Source organism: Branchiostoma floridae, chromosome 3 (genome assembly GCF_000003815.2).
Source record: "Branchiostoma floridae strain S238N-H82 chromosome 3, Bfl_VNyyK, whole genome shotgun sequence".
NCBI lineage: Eukaryota > Metazoa > Chordata > Leptocardii > Amphioxiformes > Branchiostomatidae > Branchiostoma > Branchiostoma floridae.
In genome coordinates this window covers 34,219,428-34,239,326 of record NC_049981.1, presented here as the reverse complement: position 1 = coordinate 34,239,326, position 19,899 = coordinate 34,219,428, and the positions used below count along the sequence as shown (strand labels likewise).

The window sequence follows — 19,899 nt, the reverse complement described above, 5'->3', positions numbered from 1 at the left end:
AGCATATGTCTTTTAGCATTCCAGAACCTTCAGTAACAGTTGTGGTATTTAGGAAATTATGGTTCACTTGGGAAAGTTCAGGACAACTTGTTGGTAATGGATGTAACTCTCTTTGTAATTAAAATTACAATGGGTGCTAAAATACTGTAAATGCATAAACTTTTGCGGTGGATTAATGTTTGCGGTTTTTGCGGCGGCCACTTCACTGCGAATTTAAAACCACCGCGATCATGATTAAATTTACATAGAAAACTGAAAGAAATGGTGTGCCTCTGAAGTGAACTGCAACATGATAGTATCATAAATATTGTCTTAAAGCAGAGCTGCAGATGCAGAAGTGAATTTCTGATCTTTTAACAGATTCTGTGTTTTTTTTTCAGAGCCTGAGCCTGAAATCTATGATGATCCAGATAAGCATGAGCCAGCCCCACCTTTCAGGGAAATACGCGGACCAAGTAAACAGCATTTCATGTTATTCTTTATGTTTATTCAAAGTAGTCTGGCGGTCTGACAGCTTTTGTAGTATTGTATATCATGGAGCCTTGTGATTTAATTTAATAATTTTTCTCTCAAAATTCTTGATTTATGCTGATAGCTCTGCAGATATTTGTACAGCCTTATTTTAAGGTATTACTATGTCCAGCGAACTAAAAATGTAAAATGTCTGATTTGTTTTGAAAATCTTCTCGTAGACTTCAGAAAATAACACCCAAGCAGACAAATTTAGGCTTTTACTTATATCTTGTACGCCTGTATGTAATTGTGAGCTGTTTTACACAAGTGCACTTTGGTTCTTTAAAGACACTTTACCAGATGTCCAAACTGTCTCATCTTAAAAGAGAAACTTACCTATTGCTTAGAGATAATTTCGGAATTGATATCCTGGAACCAATGCATGCACGCTCAGAATAGTATAAAAGTATGTTTATCCCAGCATACTTTGCTGCAAGATTTTTGCATAAACCTACAGCTATACAATACAGATCTGAAGAAAATGACATGTCTAAATTGCTGACCGTACGTAAGAAGACCATTAAAACTCACCTTTCTGCGTAGTTTTTGGCTTTACTATATAGTAAAATTGCTCCTCTAGAAATGCCAGTCTGGTTGGGGGCAAAAGGCGCAGTTGTGATTAATGATGAAATCGAACTATTTTTATTTATATAGTTGCCAGACTAATTTGAGATCACGTGTGGCCAAGCCCAAGGGGGACCTGAGGGGGAAAGTCTATACTTGGACTATACCACTAGCTGCAGCCATGCAAAAGACAAACTTGCAAATATAGACATTTACATGTCCCCCAGAAAAATTGTCTTTAAGTTAATATTTCTTTCACTACAAATTTAAGACGAATATGCTAGTAATCAGGATCCTGAGGAACAGAAAAATCTTACATTGAATTGAGTGTGATCCAGTCTTAAATTCAAAAGATCAGCACATGAATTTGCTACTATTTTTCCAGGTATCACAAGGCAGAGACATGCAAATTCCGTCAGACAGTCACGTATTGAAGAGCCTCCAAGTGCAACAGAAAAGCGCAGATCACAAACACTGCCTATTGGATCGAGTCTCTCATCTGCTGCTTCAGCTGCACCACACTCCTGTATGTCATTGTTTCCCACTACCTACATATCCTCTATGAAACCTACAAATAAAATGTGGTGGTGGCGTTGTGTGGAGGGAAGGGGGGTGGTGGTCGAGGGGCAAAACTAGCACATGACATTCTACATTCTTGGTGTTACATGTTTGCTCCCTTTTAGACAGTTCTGTACTGCCGGTGTGAATGTCATTCAGCACCAGGAAAAGTGCTGTATGTGTGAATGTCATTGTATCTGTGCTGTCAGTGGAAATATTGTTCAGCACCAAGGACTGCACCTGTGCTGTCAGTGTGAATGTCTTTTACCCCCTAGGACAGCATCTGTGTTGCCAATGTGAATGTCCCTCAGCACCAAGGATAGCATCTGTGCCCTCAGTGTGAATGTCCCTCAGCACCAAGGATAGCATCTGTGCCCTCAGTGTGAATGTCCTTCAGCACCAAGGATAGCGTCTGTGCTGTCCATGTGGATGTCCTTCAGCACCAAGGACAGCATCTGTGCTGGCAGTGTGAATGTCCCTCAGCACCAAGGATAGCGTCTGTACTGTCAGTGTGAATGTCCTTCAGCACCAAGGACAATATCTGTGCTGTCAGTGTGAATGTCTTTCAGCACCAAGGACAGCATCTGTGCTGTCCATGTGAATGTCCTTCAGCACCAAGGACAGCATTTGTGCTGTCAGTCTGAATGTCCCTCATCATCTGTCAGTGTAATTGTCCTTCAGAAACTAGTACATCGTCTGTGCTGTCAGTGTGAATGTCCTTCAGCACCAAGGACAGTATCTGTGCTGTCAGTGTGAATGTCCTTCAGCACCAAGAACAATAACTGTGCTGTCAGTGTGAATGTCCTTCAGCACCAAGGACAGTATCTGTGCTGTCAGTGTGAATGTCCTTCAGCACCAAGAACAATATCTGTGCTGTCAGTGTGAATGTCCGTCAGCATCTGTCAGTGTAATTGTCCTTCAGAAACTAGTACATTTTCTGTGCTGTCAGTGTGAATGTCCTTCAGCACCAAGGATATAGCATCTTTGCTGTCAGTGGGAATGTCCTTCAGCATAGATTGTACAGTTAGTGTCTTTCAACACCAGAGAAAATTACATATACATGTACATGTAGGGTTTTGCAACATAGTGGTGTGAACACAAATATACCAAAGAGCAGCTAGTCCTTTTTGCTTGGCGTAAAAAAAGAATAAGTAGACAATAGGTCAGTTGTCTATCAATTCAAAGTATACCTAAGGGATATTAATTTTCATTTTGTTTTGTAATGACCGTTTTGGTTTACTCATTCTCACAGCTGGACAGGATGACTTGGCTATGTACACTTCAGGACAGCAAGAACTCATCAAGCTACAGAAGGAGGTGAAGGCAGGCATATACACAGTGGATGAGGCAGCCATCATATTCAAAGAATGGCAGATGAAAGAGAGAGATCGAGCCATGTCATTTGCCCAGCAGCAAAAGGAAATGGACAACTTGCGTGCAAGTGTTCAGCGCAGGGCAAAGAAAGGTCAGCCCGAGGTCGGCCCGCCCATCCCAAAGCATGGGAGAGATGACGGGATATATGGCAGGGTGCTACACAAGATCAGAAGAACCCCTAGCTATGAGGGAGGGCAGCAAGAAGCATTGAGCAAGCAGCAGAGAAAGGTATGGATCAAGTAACTGTAATGGTCTGGATACAAGTCATGTGCTGTACTGTACTAACTTTTACTTTGTGAATTGATACCCTAGAGTCTAGACTTAAATGCTCTAGACTTAATTTTTCCTGTTTTAAAAGTGTGCATACAAATATGAATTTTAATAGCCTTATCCCATGTATCCTTACCTGTGCTTTTCTGACCATAGTTACATACATTATTGAAAATATCAAAAATGATGTCTGACAAAGACTACTATTGTTGCTTCATTTTTGCTAGCTTGTTTGCTTGTTTTGTCATCACATACAGTATTGTTTTGTGTTTTAATATTCATCCAGACTCCAGGTAGACCTCCTTCTTCTAAACGACCTGGTGAAGGGAACAGGGAGAGCACACTGAGTAACAGTAGTATGTAGCATTATCTAATCTTTTCATTATCATGTACAGTGGAACATATAATGAAGTTTTCACTTTGCAAGGAAATGCACAAGTGGCAAATTGAAAGTAGATTGCCAATAGCAAAATTTTATTTGTTTGTGCAAATATGTAACTTCTGTGGCAATAGGGTGTTCTAGGTGGCTGCAAAGAAAGATCTTGCTTTGTGCAGGTTGGCTTACCTTTGCCGTAGGTATTTGGTCACAGTGCATTCTGGGACCTGGTCACCAGGTGAGTAGGCCAGTCTTTCACACCGGTACAATCCCTAAGTGTTACACCAAAAGGTGCAACCCTGAATCACGATGACAGACATCATTTAGGTGCGATAAAACTTGCATTGCTATTTCAGGCTCCTCCTCTGGTGGATCGAGGCACAGTGTGATGAGCACAGCTAGTTTGGACAGCGGCATGGATGTGCCGGTGAGTCCAGCACATTGATGACACAAATTGATAACTTTAATGACTCAGCAAAAGGACAGAGACTTTTATATGGTCATCTTCACATTTACACATGAATAATAACAAGAAGTATCTAGATGTAACTGAGTGATGGGTCCTGGAGACAGACTTCATATTAAGGAATTTTAAAAGTTAGTTGATGTAGTACGAAGGTCTCATTTCATTTCACTGATATTGAATGTCTTCATATCATTTTGCATCCAGTTTGCATAACATTGTTGTATTTTATATCTGCTGCTATGCACATACCAATTTCTTTTGATTTCTTGTTTGTCATCACAGCCAGCAGACATTCCTGAAGAGACCCCACCTCCAATTCCTCTGCACATCCCTGTGAGTACAGTCATCAGTCCAAAACTTTGAATGTGGAATGATTCTATAAAGGATTCAGTGTGTAGATATCTTAAAGGCAGTTGTTATAACTGAACAAAGGAATACGATATTTACTACACATTATTACTTTTCGAAGCCTTAATCTCTCAATTGAGGGTGAAATACAGGAAATCTGTTTGAAATTTCATCACTTACATGCCAGATCAATTTTTTCCTTGCCAGTGGCTGACCCCTGAAAAAGGGCTATGGTTGGCAGGTTGATGCGACAGTCAGTTGAATAATTGGAAACACACATTTTTTCCTAGGAATAAAGACTGAAATAAAGATGGCACAATATAGAAGTTGTTTACTCTAAGATGACATAACTAAGTCTTCTTTCATTCTCTTAGAGGAGACCCCGGCCCCTGTCTGTGAAGTTTGATGATGACTTCATAGCCAGGCCTGTTCCCCCTCCCCCGGTTAGTAAGCGTCCCCTGCCCAGGGAACCTCCTTCCCCATCTGTACCTGTAAAACCAGGCCGCCTCCAACCAAGACACACTGAACCAGATATGAGTCCAAGGTAATCATTGTTCAATCCCTGTTCTTGTAGCCTTACGAGTATTAACACAGTTCATTAACAAAAAACATGGAATAGTTACTGTGACTCTGATGCAGGGTTCGAAATACACATACTTAACTTGCAATTTGCACATAATTTTTTAGATTTGCATATAAAATTATTCTGAACTTGCAATCTTGCATGTTGAAAATACCTGCATTGTAAAAATACTGAGGAATTAGACACCCTACTCTTAGACAAGAAGACATATGGACGTCTGTCTTTGTCCTTCCTTGTTTTTGCCAGTAACTTTCCCCGGTAGCTTTACTAGATGTAATAAAAATTCACCGATTCAAGCTGGCAATACTCGTCGCCATCGCTGCCTAGTTGTATTTTGCATGTAAATTTTTCAAATTGCACGTAAAATTTTTGCCAACTTGCAATTTTGCATGTAGCAAAAAAAAAGTATTTCGATCCCTGCTCTGATGTATATACATTGTTGACAGAAGACTACTTTTTCCTGCACCCTTGTCCCATTCATGTGGGCACTGACATGAATAAAGCAAAGTGGCACTGTGTTGAACAGGATGCTCTGCATTTGATTTTGAAACTTATCAGAATATGAGAAAATGAGACTGCTTTCAGATTGATTAGAATTGTGATGTGGGATATTTCTGTAATAAGTTGTTTTGGTTTTTGTGTAGGCTTCCTCCATCCACTGCTCCCCGACCTTCATTACCAACATCAATGAGCGAAGTCAATGCCGAGTTGGCGAAGAAATTCGGAAAGCTTTCTTCATCTTCGGCTGACGATGAAATGGGCAGTGACAGGCGTGCCTCTCCCAGAGATTCACCCCAACAACCGTCCTCCCCAAAGCCGCCGAGACCTCCACAGCGCGGGTCCAACCCACAACCACCACCGAGGCCCCCGAGGAAGCCTATGAACTAAGCATCTATCCAGGTTAGGTCATGGACTGTGATGGCACTAATGTCAAGACAACCCTTTGTCAGATTAAGTGCTCAAAGGTAGCAAAAGAGAGAGCTGTACAATTGTTGTTCAGTTATAGATTAATATTGTCCTTGGCCAACCAGGTATGCTGACAACAGAAAAACCTTGAAAATAGATTTGATGTGGATTTCTTCAATGGAGACCAGATGCAAGTTATCAAGAGTTTACTCTACTTAAATATATATACTAGTACCCATTTAGCAGAGTGATATTATAATCATAGCTTTTTGAATTGCTTTAGGTATGAAAGTTAGGTATATAACTTTATAATCATTGATAAAGTTTGTACCAAAAGTCATTAACTTTTTTATCAATGTTTTATTGTAGTGCTAGTTTCTTTTGCATTTGCTTGTACTTCAGGCAACATGAGTACGTTTTTATATTTTTAATGCAAGGTTGGTACGAGATAAGTGTGTGGGGCAAATTAAATTACCATGGCTGATCTAATCAACCTGATAATTCTAATGGTTAACAAAAATTTCCATCAGTTTTGAAAGTATACATTCAAGATATTAATGTTTTTAAGAGTTTTAAGAGAGATAGAATAAGGAACCATTATTAGTATAGTATAACAAGACTTATGCCTTTATTTTTAAATCAATAGCATTTTGATGTCTTGAAAACATTGGACAGGACAATGTAACCCTGTATAATATTTGTTGATCTTTCTAATGTTATTTGACAATCCATTAGATACAGGTAGATATCAAACTGATGTTTAAGAAAAGAACAGAGACTCTACTGCCATTTTGATTGTCATTCAGCACCATGGACAGAGATAGTGCTGTCAGTGCAAATGTCATTGGGCAGCCAGGACAGAGTCTGTGCTGTCAGTATGAATTGCATTCAGCTACGAGAATTTAAACTGTGCTTTCAGTGTGAATAGTATTTAGCACCAGGGATAGAATCTGGGTTTCTAGTGTGAATAGCATTCAGCCCCCCATGACTGAGACGGTGCTGTCAGTGTGAATAGCACTCAGCACCAAGGACAGAGATTGTGCTGTCAGTGTTAATAGCATTCAGCACCAAGGACAAAGACTGTGCTGTCAGTGTGAATAGCATTCAGCACCAGGGACAGATACTGTGTTGTCAGTTTAAATGTCATTAAAATGATTAAATGGCAAATAGACTGAAAAATATGAATAGGAACCACATGTAAAAAATACATACCGTTGCCTTTCCTGTGCCTTTTCATAAGATCATTTGTATATGACTTTTTTGTATCACAGGTGGGCCATTACAAAAACTATAGGAACCGCTATAAGGGTGCTAAATGTGACAATTTGATGCTTCCTAACCCATCTAAGAAATAAAGATGAACTTTCAGCATTACATAAAAAAGTAGACACTAACCTGAAGTTACTACAATGTGTAACATTATGTCATAAAAGATTAGTATTCAAAACGTAGGTTTAGACTTCTCTTTTTGTTAGTTAACTATTCCAGAGGTCTCTAAGCTGACTATTTTTATATAATGGCCCATGTTCTGATTTACAAACTAGGTGTAAGCTGCAAAGATCCATTTTGTTGGTCAATACATAAAAAAAAAGTTTTGCATGTAAGTTTCATGTATGGCACACAGTAATGCTGTACATGTGATCTAATGTTTTAGATATTAGCACTAGGTATAGTAATTTATCCCTAGTCTTGTACATTTTGGTAACATTATTGGTGATGGTGTTTTGTAGTTTTTGGTATAGACATACATTACTACTGATGACATACCAAATGTTGAAATATTCTAATGTGCTGTAGCCTGTAACAGTTCTCAGCCTTTATCTAACTATATTACTAGTAGTTAATATAGGTTAAGAAGCATCAATAATCTTGTATTTTGAATTAATCTTGTTTTGTCTAGCTAGAAATTAGTTAATAAATTGAACATATTCTAATGAGCCTGTAGCTAACTATATACGAGACAAAGCCGTTCTCTTATGGTCAGTATGCTGAGACAATCGCGCAGGAGCAAAACTATTGTTGAAAAGTTGACATTGTACAACTGTACTGCTTTTCTGGAGGTTGCCATTGGTAATGTTTTGATACAAATGGGCAACAAAATGTTAAGTGTATTGGGAAAATGCTATTCCACCTTGAGATCAGTAGGAGAAGCAATCTTCAGATATGATTTATTTTCATTTAACATTATTTTTTCTTCGAAAAAGGTTAAATGTCATTTTGTTTTTGGTAAACGAAATATTTACACAAGGCTATGTTTAATTCAAACGATAGCTCGCTAATACATTTTCTCATCTATGCCTTTATTTTGAATTATATCCATCACGCTTTACAGGAATTGGATTGTAATGATGGTAATGATCATAATATTATATGTGTATTGATTATGACTTTCAGATCCTATATGCTTGTACTAAGCCTCAAATTAGGTGTGGTGACGCGCTATGGGTTAGATAACATTTTGGTTCAATTTACAGACAAGAATGTCTTGCTGCTATGTCTGACATACATTTGTTTTGGTAATAAATAAATTCTTTGACGAGTTATGTAATGGTGTCTTATTTGATGACTCTCGCATGCTTCGTCACCATGGTGTTTGGGAACAGTAACATCTGTGCCATTAGGAGCAGGAAATGTTTATTTATTGTGTGACAACAAGATAACCAATGTTTCTGCCGTTTAAATTGTAACATTGTCACGAAAATAGCTAATGTAGGTCAGAACTAGAAGGTAGGTAAATTCATAGAACCGTTTCCAGCTTTTCTCTCCATGTCCGTCAACTTTATGATCTTGATGTTTGGTAATTTGGTAATGTCTACATGTCACTCTGTTACCAAAGAACACGCTTCTAATTTAAAGGTAAGTGTAGCAAAATGACGAGTTGAAATGATATTTGCCTTTATTTCACAATCTCCAGTTGTTTCCCTAGCTGATGAGAAAGACAAAACCCTTGTAAATGCTTAGAAGATGAAGGCGTCCTGGTCGCGTGCGTCCACTACATTGGAGCCGCTGCCCTCCCCAGAGCCGTCATCGATAGCTACAGCATAGTACCTCATCTCAAAACCGTCCTTAGTGATGCTAACGTCACTCTTAAACTGGACGGACACGCGGTTCCCCGTGCTTTGGATCGGCTTGGGCAGCTCATCTCCACACAGTTTGGCCAGAAGAGGGGCGTCATTGGAAAGGCCATCATAGATTTCCACGTGGTCATAACTAGACAGACAAAAAGAGAAGAAAAACTCGTCATTCCCAAAGTTCGAAAAGTCAGGAATCATGTGTACACAGAACTGTACTTCGTTTTTAAAAACGCTCCTTTAAACAGAACCTACTTGCAGGTACCGCTGCTAGAGCTGGCGGACTCCAGCTCAAAGGAAGTGAACTCCATGTACACGTAGTTGCCATCGGACACGGAGATCTCCCATTCGCAGTCCATGCCGTTGTCATAGTTCAGATGGGTGATGACTCCAGCATCTTCCTTCAGCTGCCCGCCACAGGGTGTCTCGGGGTTCACAACTGGGTTGATACCTGTGGAGAAATAATGTTACGGTTTCATTTAGATTTCTAAACTTCTGTTTTTTAAAAGCTTTTACTTCTATAGTGCCATCTCCTACCTTATGGATGAATAATTACGGATCCCAAACAGTCAATGCACTCCCCCCCATCCTAATCTATATGTACACGTTCAGATGTCATAGTTGTGTAGTGCAGGTTCAAGCAAGTGTCCGCTGGCAAAATCATATCCATTCTGAAGTTTACATGGGCAAGGGCTAGCAATGTTACCTCACAAATTTTGCTTAAGAAAAAGGATGTGCCATTGAGTCACAACAGAAATGAAAACAACACTGACCGCCGCCGCCGGGGCAGTGGTCTTCGTCACTGTTGTCGCTGCAGTCGTCATAGCCGTCACACTCCCAATGGGCCAGGATACAGCGGCCATTGTCGCACTCGAACCGATCACTGGGGCATCCGGGATCTGGATCTGCGGGGGCACAATTTAGAACAAATCAGACAGTCTGTTCCGTTTCAAACTATCAGGTAATTGTTAGCCCTAGAAAATTTAGGATATACGTAATCTGAATATATCGTGTGAAATTATTTCAAGGTCTGGAGATATACTATACCTGCGCAGTGTTCCGATAGGAGGGATTTGGGCTAGGAAGGAAAAATTATTCCTTCTGTAACTACACACTTATGGCATTAGAGTCAAACTCGTCAATGGCTGTCTAATTTTTCTAATTACTCGCACTCGTATTTTCCATGGACAGTCTTGGACTAGAACTTGTTACCGCACGACATAAGACAAAGTACACATCCAACAAACTTCAAAGATCCGGCCTTCTACCACCAGAATCGAAATCGCAGCAATAGAAGCGGAACGCACCTCCCAAACCGCTTGACCCCTAGTGTGGGCCGAAGTGTTGCCTAATATTTGAACAAGACGAAACAAAACCCACTTCCACCAGAACAGCTCTGCTCGTCACTCCAATCACCACAGTCGTTGTCTCCATCACAAACCCACGAGGCGTAGGTGCAGTGGCCGTTCGCACACTCGAACTGGGTGCCAGAGCATTGAGTTGGGGTCAGTGGACCTGAAATAATCAGAAAATCACTTAAGACAGCAAAGTTGCAGTCACAGTTCAGGAAAATGTCATGTTAAGGTTGTCAAAGATCAACATTTTGACAGAATAATGACTATCAACATTTTAACAGAATAAAGACAATTACGAATACAGAGAGAAATGGTTTATTGCCATTGACATTAAAAACTTTTGCAGCACATTTACAAAAGGCTGAATTGTCGTTTTTTCGTTTAATACGTTTATACGTTTATGCATTAATACGTTTCCTTTCAGATACTAGTATGCAACGCAACACGTTTTCCAAGGTAAGATATTCATGGAGATGCTTCAGATTCGATCTTCTCATATCTCTATCTATTATCTTCCTGGGGTAACAAAGCGTTCAGTTGGCTGTGAAAAGAAACGTATTTATCACCTGGGTCGACGCCTGGGCAGTTCTCCTCGTCGCTGTTGTCACCACAGTCGTCCATGCCGTCACATACCCAGTTCAGAGGCACACAGCCGCCATTATCACATGGGCGTTGGTGGGCCAAAACGCAGTCAGGTTCCTGGGGACCGGTACCTCCGCCTGTGGTAGAGTTTCGTCCTGTTACATCTTTTTACAGGACTCTATCATGACAGTTTGATAGATATAGTCTGCACTCAGCACTGTGACAAGATCCGCATTGAACACCCTAAAACTCAAGAGTGAACGAGTTACTCGAAGGTTTCGAACTATCTGTAGCTAGTGCGCAATGGTACTGTAAAAGTATTGGAGTACGAACGTTTGAAACGCCAAGGAGAAGAGAATGGACAACGGGCCCGGGGTGACCCCCCCCCCCCCCACTTCATATACATTTGTACTAGTATGCCCCACCCCAGCTCCAAGGACTAAGTTCATGACCTTGCATGGCACATTTACAATACGTCTATATTTAGATACATAGCCATTTTCCAATGTCAAAAATGTGAGAAGTAGTGAGAAAACTTCTGTTACAGTTGGACTCATCGACGCCGTCTGAGCAGTCGTCCCAGCCGTCGCACTCCCAGTTGTCGGGGATACAGTAGCCGTTCCCGGCACCACAGTCGTACTCGTCGCTGTCACACGCTACAAAATGCAAAATGTTTTTAAAACGTGCTTTAGACATAAAATCTGAAGCAACATGTTGTTGGAAAATAGTTGGTGTTGTGAACAGCCATACTGATTCCTTTACAATCCCATGAGTGGGATTTTCATTGATCATTGGATTATTGAATTGTACGTTCTGCTTGAGGATCACTCTGTTGCTCTCTACGAATATTTATCGTTGTCTGAAGCATGAACAAAAAAGCTTGCGCAACATTATAAAAACATAAGATCTCATTCGAAGGAAAACGTTGCGTTCCTAAAGTCAATCACATTCAGAATACGTAAAGATGACTATTACGTATGTACGTACCAAGTGCGACTCCGAGAAATAGCAAAAATGTCGCGAAGACCTTCATGGCTGTGAGCTCGAGCTATGGCTAAAACAGGTGAAGAGAACGACCTCCTCTATTTGTGCTTTTTATAGCGATGGGAGCAAAGTGTGCATACATGTACTTTACCTATCTTATGTTAGTATTTAACACCTATCCGAACGGATGTTTCTTCTCCAGTGTTGGGATTTGAACACCTGCTCGTGCCCATAATGTCGCACACTAAACAAATAAAGAAATGCTGAGGGAATCTCTAAATGATTGAGCTAACATTTCTTGATGCCCACGCCCACGCCCATGACACACCTGTCCGTTTTACTTAAGATATTTAAGAAACTATGCTCACTATCTAACTGACCAGGCATAATCTATTGCAAGTTTTCCTTGGATCGAGGGGCTATGTTTTTTTTACGTTTTGCTCCGTTATAAGAAATATAACCCGAGGTGGACATTACATTGTACCATCAATAAAGTGTTTATAGAATATCTTATCAATGGTTTAAGTTTACGGATTTCATAACACAAGATAAAATTGAGGTATCTTTTCACACGAATTACTTAGGTGATTTCTTCATTATGATGTCACTAGGTATATTTACCCAAGTCTTGATGTCGTCAGTGTCCTAGAAGAGACACGGTTGTTTCCGATAAGGTGTGTATTTTCCCATCAAGTTTTAGTAGGTCAGCCGTAAGAGATGGTCGTCTCCCAGACGACCCGATGGTACAATTGCCATTATATCTGTGTGTGGGAGATGCCATTGTTATCTAAACGTCCCTCAGTGTTTCACCCCGCTAAATGCATTTTGACGTATTTACATCACCAATATGCGACAAGGTTTACCGACGTCATGATTGGACACGAATCTAATTTCGTTCTACAGGACAATATTGAGCCGTTTTATATGTCACACCTGTTGACCTATGATGAAAAACAAACAGTTGTCCTTATCAGCTAAGTCCTGGCTAAAATTTGACCATAACCGCTTACATCATTTGTTATATTTCATTCTTTAGATGCTTTAAAAGACAACTATTTTTGAACAACCAAGGACATTCCTTCAACCTCCAATCTACCGACATCCTAGACCGTGAAGCCCGCTGGTTTGAACGGGGAGTTAGAGAGGCCATATATGAGAGAATATACAATCCCACCCTCAACAGAAAAGGGGGGCTACGTATGGAACTTTCCGGCACTTGGGACATAGCACTACCCCCCCCCCCCCCACCACCACCAACAAAGCTTTTAGCTCCTGTAACTAAAACAACAGGAGCTAATTGATCATTTGCATTAACTGTGTCTTAGCCTTGATATCCTTTGAAATCCAAATTGTCTTCAGCTTGACTTTGGCTTAGCTTTGTTTTCTTTGGAATCCAAATTGTCTTCAGTCTGAATTGTCTTACAACCTTTCCTATTGGACATCTGAAATTGTCTTCATTCATAGTTAGAGTATAAAAGACCTGTTTCTTCCAGATCTCTTCAGTGTCACTGACGAAGGATAGTGGATTCTATCCGAAACGTCTGACCGTTTCAAAACCATATCCAGTTGCTTGAGTAACTATTTTTGGCATATTTTTGTAATCTCATGAAAACTACAACAAATCATAATTGTTTTGTGTACTATCATGCATTCAATATATTCGCTGTACAACGTTATTCTCTTCGCCAAGAAGAGTATGAGATTGCTGACTTGGGTCTGTATGTAGGTCAACAGCAAATAACTCCAGAAATCGTGGATGGAACTTTGTGATTTTTGGTAGGTGTGTAGCGGTTGTCAAAAGGAATCCCAAGTTAGAAAACGATTTACCTGGCGTTTTCCTACGGTACTGCAGCAAGCTTGGTATGTTTTTGGGGTTTGTTTTGGGCAGCATACGTCAAAATGCAGCTGGGCGATTTTCACGATACTTGGTAGGTGTGTAGCGGTTTTGGAGAGGAAGGTCTGGTGCGAAAATGGTTTACCTAGCTCTTACCTACGGTGCTGTAGCGGGATTTGTATGTAAGTGCGTTTGTCTGTATGCAAGATAACTCGAGCACCCTTGAATGGATCCTGATGATATTTGGTAGGTGGGTGGGTGTCAGAAAAACGAAGGTCAAGTTCGATAATGGGCCCTCTAGTGGCTGCCAAAGGTACTGCAGCAAAACTTTTAAATTATACTCTTCGTGTTCTGGACAGGCTGTGGTCATGATTTTTGAGTGGTAGATAGCCCTGGAACAGAGAGTAAGTGCTGTGAGTTGGACCCCCTAGGGCTTTTTGGGAACTGCAGGCACCGATTTCCTTTCAAACTTTGGACGAGAATAACTCAAAAACGTGTTGACGGATCATCAGGATTTTTGGTATGTAGATAGAATGAGTGATGACTTACACAATGTAATACTTATTATACAAATCAGCAGATAATTTGCATAATTAATGAGGAACGTTCATAAATCCATTCCAACAGCATATAACTCAAGAATCTGTGTATGGATTTTCATGATATTTGGCATTTGAGTAGCGTTTGCAGAAAGGAAGGTTGTGTTCGAAAAAAGTTGGCATATCATTTTCCGTTAGGACGGTAGCGGGCCGAGTGTGTGCGTCCGTTTGTTTGTGTAATGCATAAATCAAGAAGCCTTGAAAGGATCCTGATAATATTTGGCAGGTGGGTAGGGGTCAGAACAACGAAGGTCGAGTATGATAGTGGGCCACCTAGCGGCTTCCTAAGGTACTGCAGCAAAACTTCAATTTTTTACATCTTGTGTTCTGAACATGCTGTGGTCGTGATTTTTGTGGTAGATCAGAACAACGAAGGTCGAGTATGATAGTGGGCCACCTAGCGGCTTCCTAAGGTACTGCAGCAAAACTTCAATTTTTTACATCTTGTGTTCTGAACATGCTGTGGTCGTGATTTTTGTGGTAGATAGCCTAAGTGACGACTTACTTAATGTAATGCTAATTATTCAAATCAACAGCTAATTTGCATAATTAATGAGGAAAGTACAGAAATCCACTGAATTTCATGATAGGACTTTCAAACTTGTTTGCATTGTTTTTGGCTGAAAGGTACTTTAGATAATAATATATATGGAAAGATGCATTTAGTTGTAATTAGTGGCCAATTAACAGAAATAAACTGTTTTCCATATATATATATCATTTTGACCTATATCTATAGACACAGCTGTTACACAGATGTTTTGCTGGAGGACCTTGTGAGCTGGACGCTGTTACATTGGGGACAAAACCTCTGGAAGGCATGAAATTCTGATTGACCAGGCATGGTACCAGGTCATCTGTGATCACAGACTTGTACTATTTAGTAATACATGAATAAGACTTCAATAAAGGCATGATTATTTGGCGAAGAGATGTGTTTGTCAAACTCTAGTTTGAATGTTGATAAAGGTTTTAAAAGATTTTACAATCTGCTGTATTCTATTTTGACCTTATATAAACTTTTTTTGTAAAATAAGTAAAGTGACAAATGTATAAACGACAGAAGAGATGCCACAAAGCCCTATGTTGTTTCTCAATTTTACTCCAGCTTAGCTTATACCCATCTTAATTACATTTCTTATCTTGTAAGAGGTGCAAGGGATAGATTACCTATTATTCATTTATTCATTTGATGGTGATGTTGTTTAGCTTTTACGTGTATCTAATCCCTGGGCCGGGAGTTACAGAAGACGGCAGAACATTGCTTCTGATCAGTAGATATCATGCATGGTAGTTGCTTTATAAAAGCACCTTTACAATTATGATGCTTGAAAATATTTCCCCTGCAGCTATCTGTGTGAAATCGTGACATCCAGGCAGATGTAAATATGCGTTTAAGGCATATTTGCAACATATATTACTTCTTTCTAGTGGTACACATTTTCAACTCTAAGACTTCACCGACTCCTAAACGGGACGATATGCTCAAGAAAGCGCACACCGCTAGAGAGAGACAACGAAAAGGTTGCAGAAGACCACAAAAATAACTCCGATCAGTTTATTAGCTGGAAAAATTAAGAGATTTTAAGCACTGGGTGTCACAGCGGTGTACGTGGCTTCAAAACCGTCGTACTCTCCGCTGTAGTCCGAGTAGAACCGGACGACGATCTGGTTGCCGCTAGACTGGACAGGGCCGGGCGGGGTGGAGCCGCAGAACTTCCCCAGCAGCGGGGAAGAGACGGTCGGTCCGTCATAGACAGCTACGTAGTCGTACCTGTAAGAAGGTTAAAACAAGGAGGTTAAAAACTTAGCAAGGAAGGTTCGGCAGGATCTTTATTGTACTAACTGTGCCGTAAATTTTAATTAGGCTTAATACAAGAGACAGGAAATATATGCCTCTTCATCACTGTTGGTCATCAGTGCTGTAATAAAATTAGACACAGAAATTGGTCTGTTAACTTCTACTCATAACTCCTGTCATTGATATGCGACGCGTGGGTGTTTTACCTAGTAAGTTCTTATTTCATTTCAAGAAACCCAAATTCGCCATTCTTTATTATTTCGTACGGCCGTGGAGACGTTGCCGTTGTTTACGTACTCGCACAGAGAGTCCTCTTCTAGCGAGAAGCTGGTGAACTGCAGCATAACGGCGTTGCCAGCACTGACGGATATTGTCCACAGACAGTCCATGTTGTTCTAGTAGAAAAATTGCGACACGGTATCATTTTACGTAATATCAGGTAATGAAAAATGTGAAAAAAAAGCAATATATTTTTTCTGTATGCACATCAACTTCCGAAGACAGGCTTAATGTGAGCTTTATCATATCATTTACACAAACAACATCGTCAAAATTGTGCACAAGCAACCGTAAGCAAAGGTATCAATGTGTCAAAGAACGAGCTGTATCACCTGGTAGTTAGTGAGGGAGATGGTTCCCGAGTCAGATCCCTCCTGCACGTGGTTGCAGTTGCTTCCTGTTCCGCCAGGGGCTGCAGGAGAAAAGTCAAACACTTGCTAGTAGTAGTAGTGCGACTCTTAACGTTTGTAGCATTAAAATAAATAGTGAAGTTTACTCCAAAGAAATATTCTGTAAGCACATACTTACAAATACTTTGACATCCAACTAAGAGCATTTTATTTTGATAACCTTTCTGTGTTATTTAAATCATCTTCTGTTCACAAGCAGATGCCTTTATTGATGATAGAAATATAATTACCTTTCTCAGTGTACAGATTGCACAAATATGTATTTGTACGTGTCACTATCAGAAGATTTGCTCATGATATGATAAAATCAAGATGGTTTGAAAACGGTACAGTGGGAAGGTTTGCGCGCGTACCTACAGTACCAGAACAGTCCTGTTCGTCGCTGTTGTCCGAACAGTCATCATCACCGTCGCATCTCCACACATCCGGGATACAGCGACCACTGTTCGGGCACTCAAACTGGTTGGCGTCACAGTTGTAGGGATGAGCTGCAGAGTAAGCCACGCACACAAGTTTGAATGGGTTCTCAGCAAAGATCTTATCAATACACTATTCAGAAGTGACAACAGTCACGATAATTGATCACCCGGCCTATCCTCGCTCTGGACATCTCCTTCCCCTAGAGCTCTCTCTATGCTCCTCTCTCTCTCTCTCTCTCTCTCTCTCTTTCTCTCCCATTTCGCTCGAGCTCTGTAAGTGTCTCTCCTTCACACAAGCACTGCGGCACACACACACGCGCACACATACGTACACACTCACTCACTCTCTCTCTCTTAATCTTACCGTCGCAGTTTGCCTGCACTTCGTCCGAGCTATCGTCACAGTCTTGCCAGCCGTCACACAGCCAGCTGGTCGTCACACAGTCTGACCCGTCCGTACAGGAGAACTCGCCTGGATTACAGGCTTCACACGAAAAACAAACAAACAAACAAACAAATAACAACAGAGACATCAAGAAACATATTTGATCTTTGTATGTTCTGTTATCCATGGGAACCGATACAACACTGTCAACAGAGGACGGTTGGGATACTTTACAAGACAATATATTAGTACATGTATCATTTATTAGTACTTCATACTGTTAAAATTCCAGATAGCCTGGTGTGGGCCGGTGCACATGTACTATAATGTTTTTTTCTGGTGTAGAGGCCCCCAACCTTGCAGACATTAGTTACCATATGCTCAACAAGTGAGAGATGTAACATCTAGCTATTCAAAGTAATTTGAAACAATCGTCTCGTCTCTGATGAAATAAATTAACTCTATTCATATTTACCCGTACCCACTGCGGCCCTGAAAAGGAGGAGGAACGTTAACACGACAGCAAACTCCATACCGACTACTGCGAACGAACGCCTGGAACGGTATGCTAGGTAAAGGTGCAAGAAGGATTCACCCTGGTTTGAACTCACAGTAAATGTCAACTTTTATCTTTCGGTAAACATATCACATCCTGCTTAGCACGCAATATTTGAAGGACAGAAACATTCATGGCTAATCATTAAATGGCTGTGCGTGGGGCATATTGCACTGAATGGAGGCGCCAGCAGCAGAACGTAATTAAAAGCGTAAACCTGACATTTTGCCATTTTAGAAGTGTCATAATGTCTTGATCTGGACGAGTAATGCATATATCATGTTAAGTGTATTTTGCACTCAACTTGCGTCATTGATAAAGTGATGACACTTACTTATTTGAAACAAAACACTGTATAAGTAACGTTAACTACTGCCTTCAGAAAAATACATTGGTAGTCCTTAATAGCAAACCCCACTTTTCCCATGTGTTTGCGAACAAAAGTCTTATTATGAATTTTTTACAGGTTCAAGCCCATTTTATCCGACAATGTGCTGAAGGAATACATAGGAATAAGAGGGGCCTAAATATTTCAACCACCATTATTAGTAAAAGCTATGAACAAGCGGTAGTACCACTGCAAGTTTCTGCATGTAACATGACACTTAGCCGACAAAGTTGCATTGATTTTTTTTTTATCTATGATCGACTCTCATGACCGAATCAAATACACAGGTGGTTTTGACCCAGGTTGACCTGGGCCGCATCTGTTTGACCCTATTTGACCCTAGGAAACTTTCATTAACTAACCGCAGCAAATCGTACAAAGCTGCACAAGGTGGCCTAGGAACATAATTTGTCTAAATCTCCCCAAAATTAATTAACAAAATTTTACGAAATTTACATTTATTTTTAGAATGTGAAAATATTCGCGTGTTTTGCATTAAACGTGTTTATTACCTTCCATGGGACTATGCTTTCACGTTTTGATGCCATCTAACTAGCCGGGAACGGTAGACAAAATGGCGTCGTCCGGGCCGCACGTGCAGGCAAAGTTCTTCACAAAACAACCCCAGTTTACCGTTAGCGAGGACGTCTTCTCCGTCCCTGCGACCGTCACCACTCTAGAGCTGAACGATCTCATCAACGGGCTCCTGAGTTCTGCCGATGGCGACGGGGAAAGCTTGCGGAGGGAGTTCGACTTTTTGGTCCAGGGCGAGTTCCTGCGCTTACCTCTCAACACGCACATGCAGAACAAGGGGTTGACTGCAGAACGAGTCGTGTCTATAGAGTTCTTGTTACGGCAGCCAGCACCAGAACCAAGCACAGCTATCCAACAGGAAGACTGGATAAGCAGCGTTCAAGGTTAGAACAAGTTAGGGATGCATGTCCCGACTTGTGCAGCGCGGCGCACATTGTAGTGGGGAGGGGGGCGGTTACTAGTATGTCAGGGAAGCGAAAATACGAAAATTATTATGATGATTCCCCCTCTTGTTCCCTTGCATTGCCCTTCCCACCACGAAAGAGCTATGTGTGTCCATGAAAAGTTAAACAATCCATCATTCAGGTATATTCAACCTGGCCTTACCCCTTTTATTTTATTTTTATTTCAAAGTGTGGTTTCACAAACTTGAAATATGGTTTTATACCTGCATACCATCAATTGAATGTCAACAAAAAGTTTAGCTTCTATGTATTGGTCTTAATCAAGTCAATGATATATGTA

At 40.7% G+C, this 19,899-nt stretch overlaps 4 protein-coding genes across 5 annotated transcripts in view; 2 read left to right on the top strand and 2 right to left on the bottom strand.

Annotated features, from left to right (window-relative positions):
• Positions 1–375: 375 nt before the first annotated feature.
• On the top strand, positions 376–8,501 carry LOC118411554 (phosphoinositide 3-kinase adapter protein 1-like). Its single transcript, XM_035813907.1, has 8 exons — positions 376–455; positions 1,463–1,603; positions 2,888–3,237; positions 3,566–3,635; positions 4,012–4,082; positions 4,404–4,454; positions 4,844–5,013; positions 5,697–8,501. Exons 3-8 carry the CDS (start codon positions 2,908–2,910, stop codon positions 5,938–5,940), a joined length of 936 nt encoding a protein of 311 aa, XP_035669800.1. The 5' UTR covers positions 376–455; positions 1,463–1,603; positions 2,888–2,907; the 3' UTR covers positions 5,941–8,501.
• Positions 8,502–8,834: 333 nt separating this feature from the next.
• LOC118411553 (low-density lipoprotein receptor-related protein 8-like) lies at positions 8,835–12,091 on the bottom strand. Its single transcript, XM_035813906.1, has 7 exons — positions 11,954–12,091; positions 11,512–11,622; positions 10,951–11,103; positions 10,410–10,544; positions 9,803–9,934; positions 9,285–9,480; positions 8,835–9,168 (listed from the first exon to the last, which is right to left on the bottom strand). Exons 1-7 carry the CDS (start codon positions 11,997–11,999, stop codon positions 8,916–8,918), a joined length of 1,026 nt encoding a protein of 341 aa, XP_035669799.1. The 5' UTR covers positions 12,000–12,091; the 3' UTR covers positions 8,835–8,915.
• A 3,820-nt stretch (positions 12,092–15,911) lies between these two features.
• On the bottom strand, positions 15,912–18,282 carry LOC118412130 (bone morphogenetic protein 1-like). Of its 2 annotated transcripts, none has more exons than XM_035814777.1 (6): positions 18,159–18,282; positions 17,657–17,776; positions 17,227–17,361; positions 16,796–16,875; positions 16,482–16,579; positions 15,912–16,157 (listed from the first exon to the last, which is right to left on the bottom strand). In XM_035814777.1, exons 1-6 carry the CDS (start codon positions 18,208–18,210, stop codon positions 15,968–15,970), a joined length of 675 nt encoding a protein of 224 aa, XP_035670670.1. In that variant the 5' UTR covers positions 18,211–18,282; the 3' UTR covers positions 15,912–15,967. The 2 variants fall into 2 exon arrangements, with proteins under 2 accessions (XP_035670670.1, XP_035670669.1); XM_035814776.1 differs by having other exon boundaries at positions 18,153–18,225.
• A 903-nt stretch (positions 18,283–19,185) lies between these two features.
• Positions 19,186–19,899, top strand: part of LOC118412030 (ribosome biogenesis protein wdr12-like) — a 3,014-nt gene continuing 2,300 nt past the window's right edge. The window contains exon 1 of the mRNA XM_035814619.1: positions 19,186–19,538. Coding sequence (XP_035670512.1) covers positions 19,196–19,538 — 343 coding nt within the window. The 5' untranslated portion in view covers positions 19,186–19,195. The remainder of the gene's footprint in view (positions 19,539–19,899) is intronic.

Excerpts from the sequence above, each read along its gene's own strand:
- LOC118411554 (XM_035813907.1), top strand. The coding sequence starts at position 2,908 with ATGTACACTTCAGGACAGCAAGAACTCATCAAGCTACAGAAGGAGGTG. Across the intron at positions 3,238-3,565 it reads TGAGCAAGCAGCAGAGAAAG|ACTCCAGGTAGACCTCCTTC; the intron begins GTATGGATCAAG and ends ATATTCATCCAG. Across the intron at positions 4,455-4,843 it reads CAATTCCTCTGCACATCCCT|AGGAGACCCCGGCCCCTGTC; the intron begins GTGAGTACAGTC and ends TCATTCTCTTAG.
- LOC118411553 (XM_035813906.1), bottom strand. The coding sequence starts at position 11,999 with ATGAAGGTCTTCGCGACATTTTTGCTATTTCTCGGAGTCGCACTTG. Across the intron at positions 11,104-11,511 it reads CGGCGTCGATGAGTCCAACT|GCGGAGGTACCGGTCCCCAG; the intron begins GTAACAGAAGTT and ends ACTCTACCACAG. Across the intron at positions 9,169-9,284 it reads TCTAGCAGCGGTACCTGCAA|TTATGACCACGTGGAAATCT; the intron begins GTAGGTTCTGTT and ends TTGTCTGTCTAG.
- LOC118412130 (XM_035814776.1), bottom strand. The coding sequence starts at position 18,210 with ATGGAGTTTGCTGTCGTGTTAACGTTCCTCCTCCTTTTCAGGGCCGCA. Across the intron at positions 16,876-17,226 it reads GGACTGTTCTGGTACTGTAG|CCCCTGGCGGAACAGGAAGC; the intron begins GTACGCGCGCAA and ends TTTCTCCTGCAG. Across the intron at positions 16,158-16,481 it reads GAAGAGGACTCTCTGTGCGA|GTACGACTACGTAGCTGTCT; the intron begins GTACGTAAACAA and ends ACCTTCTTACAG.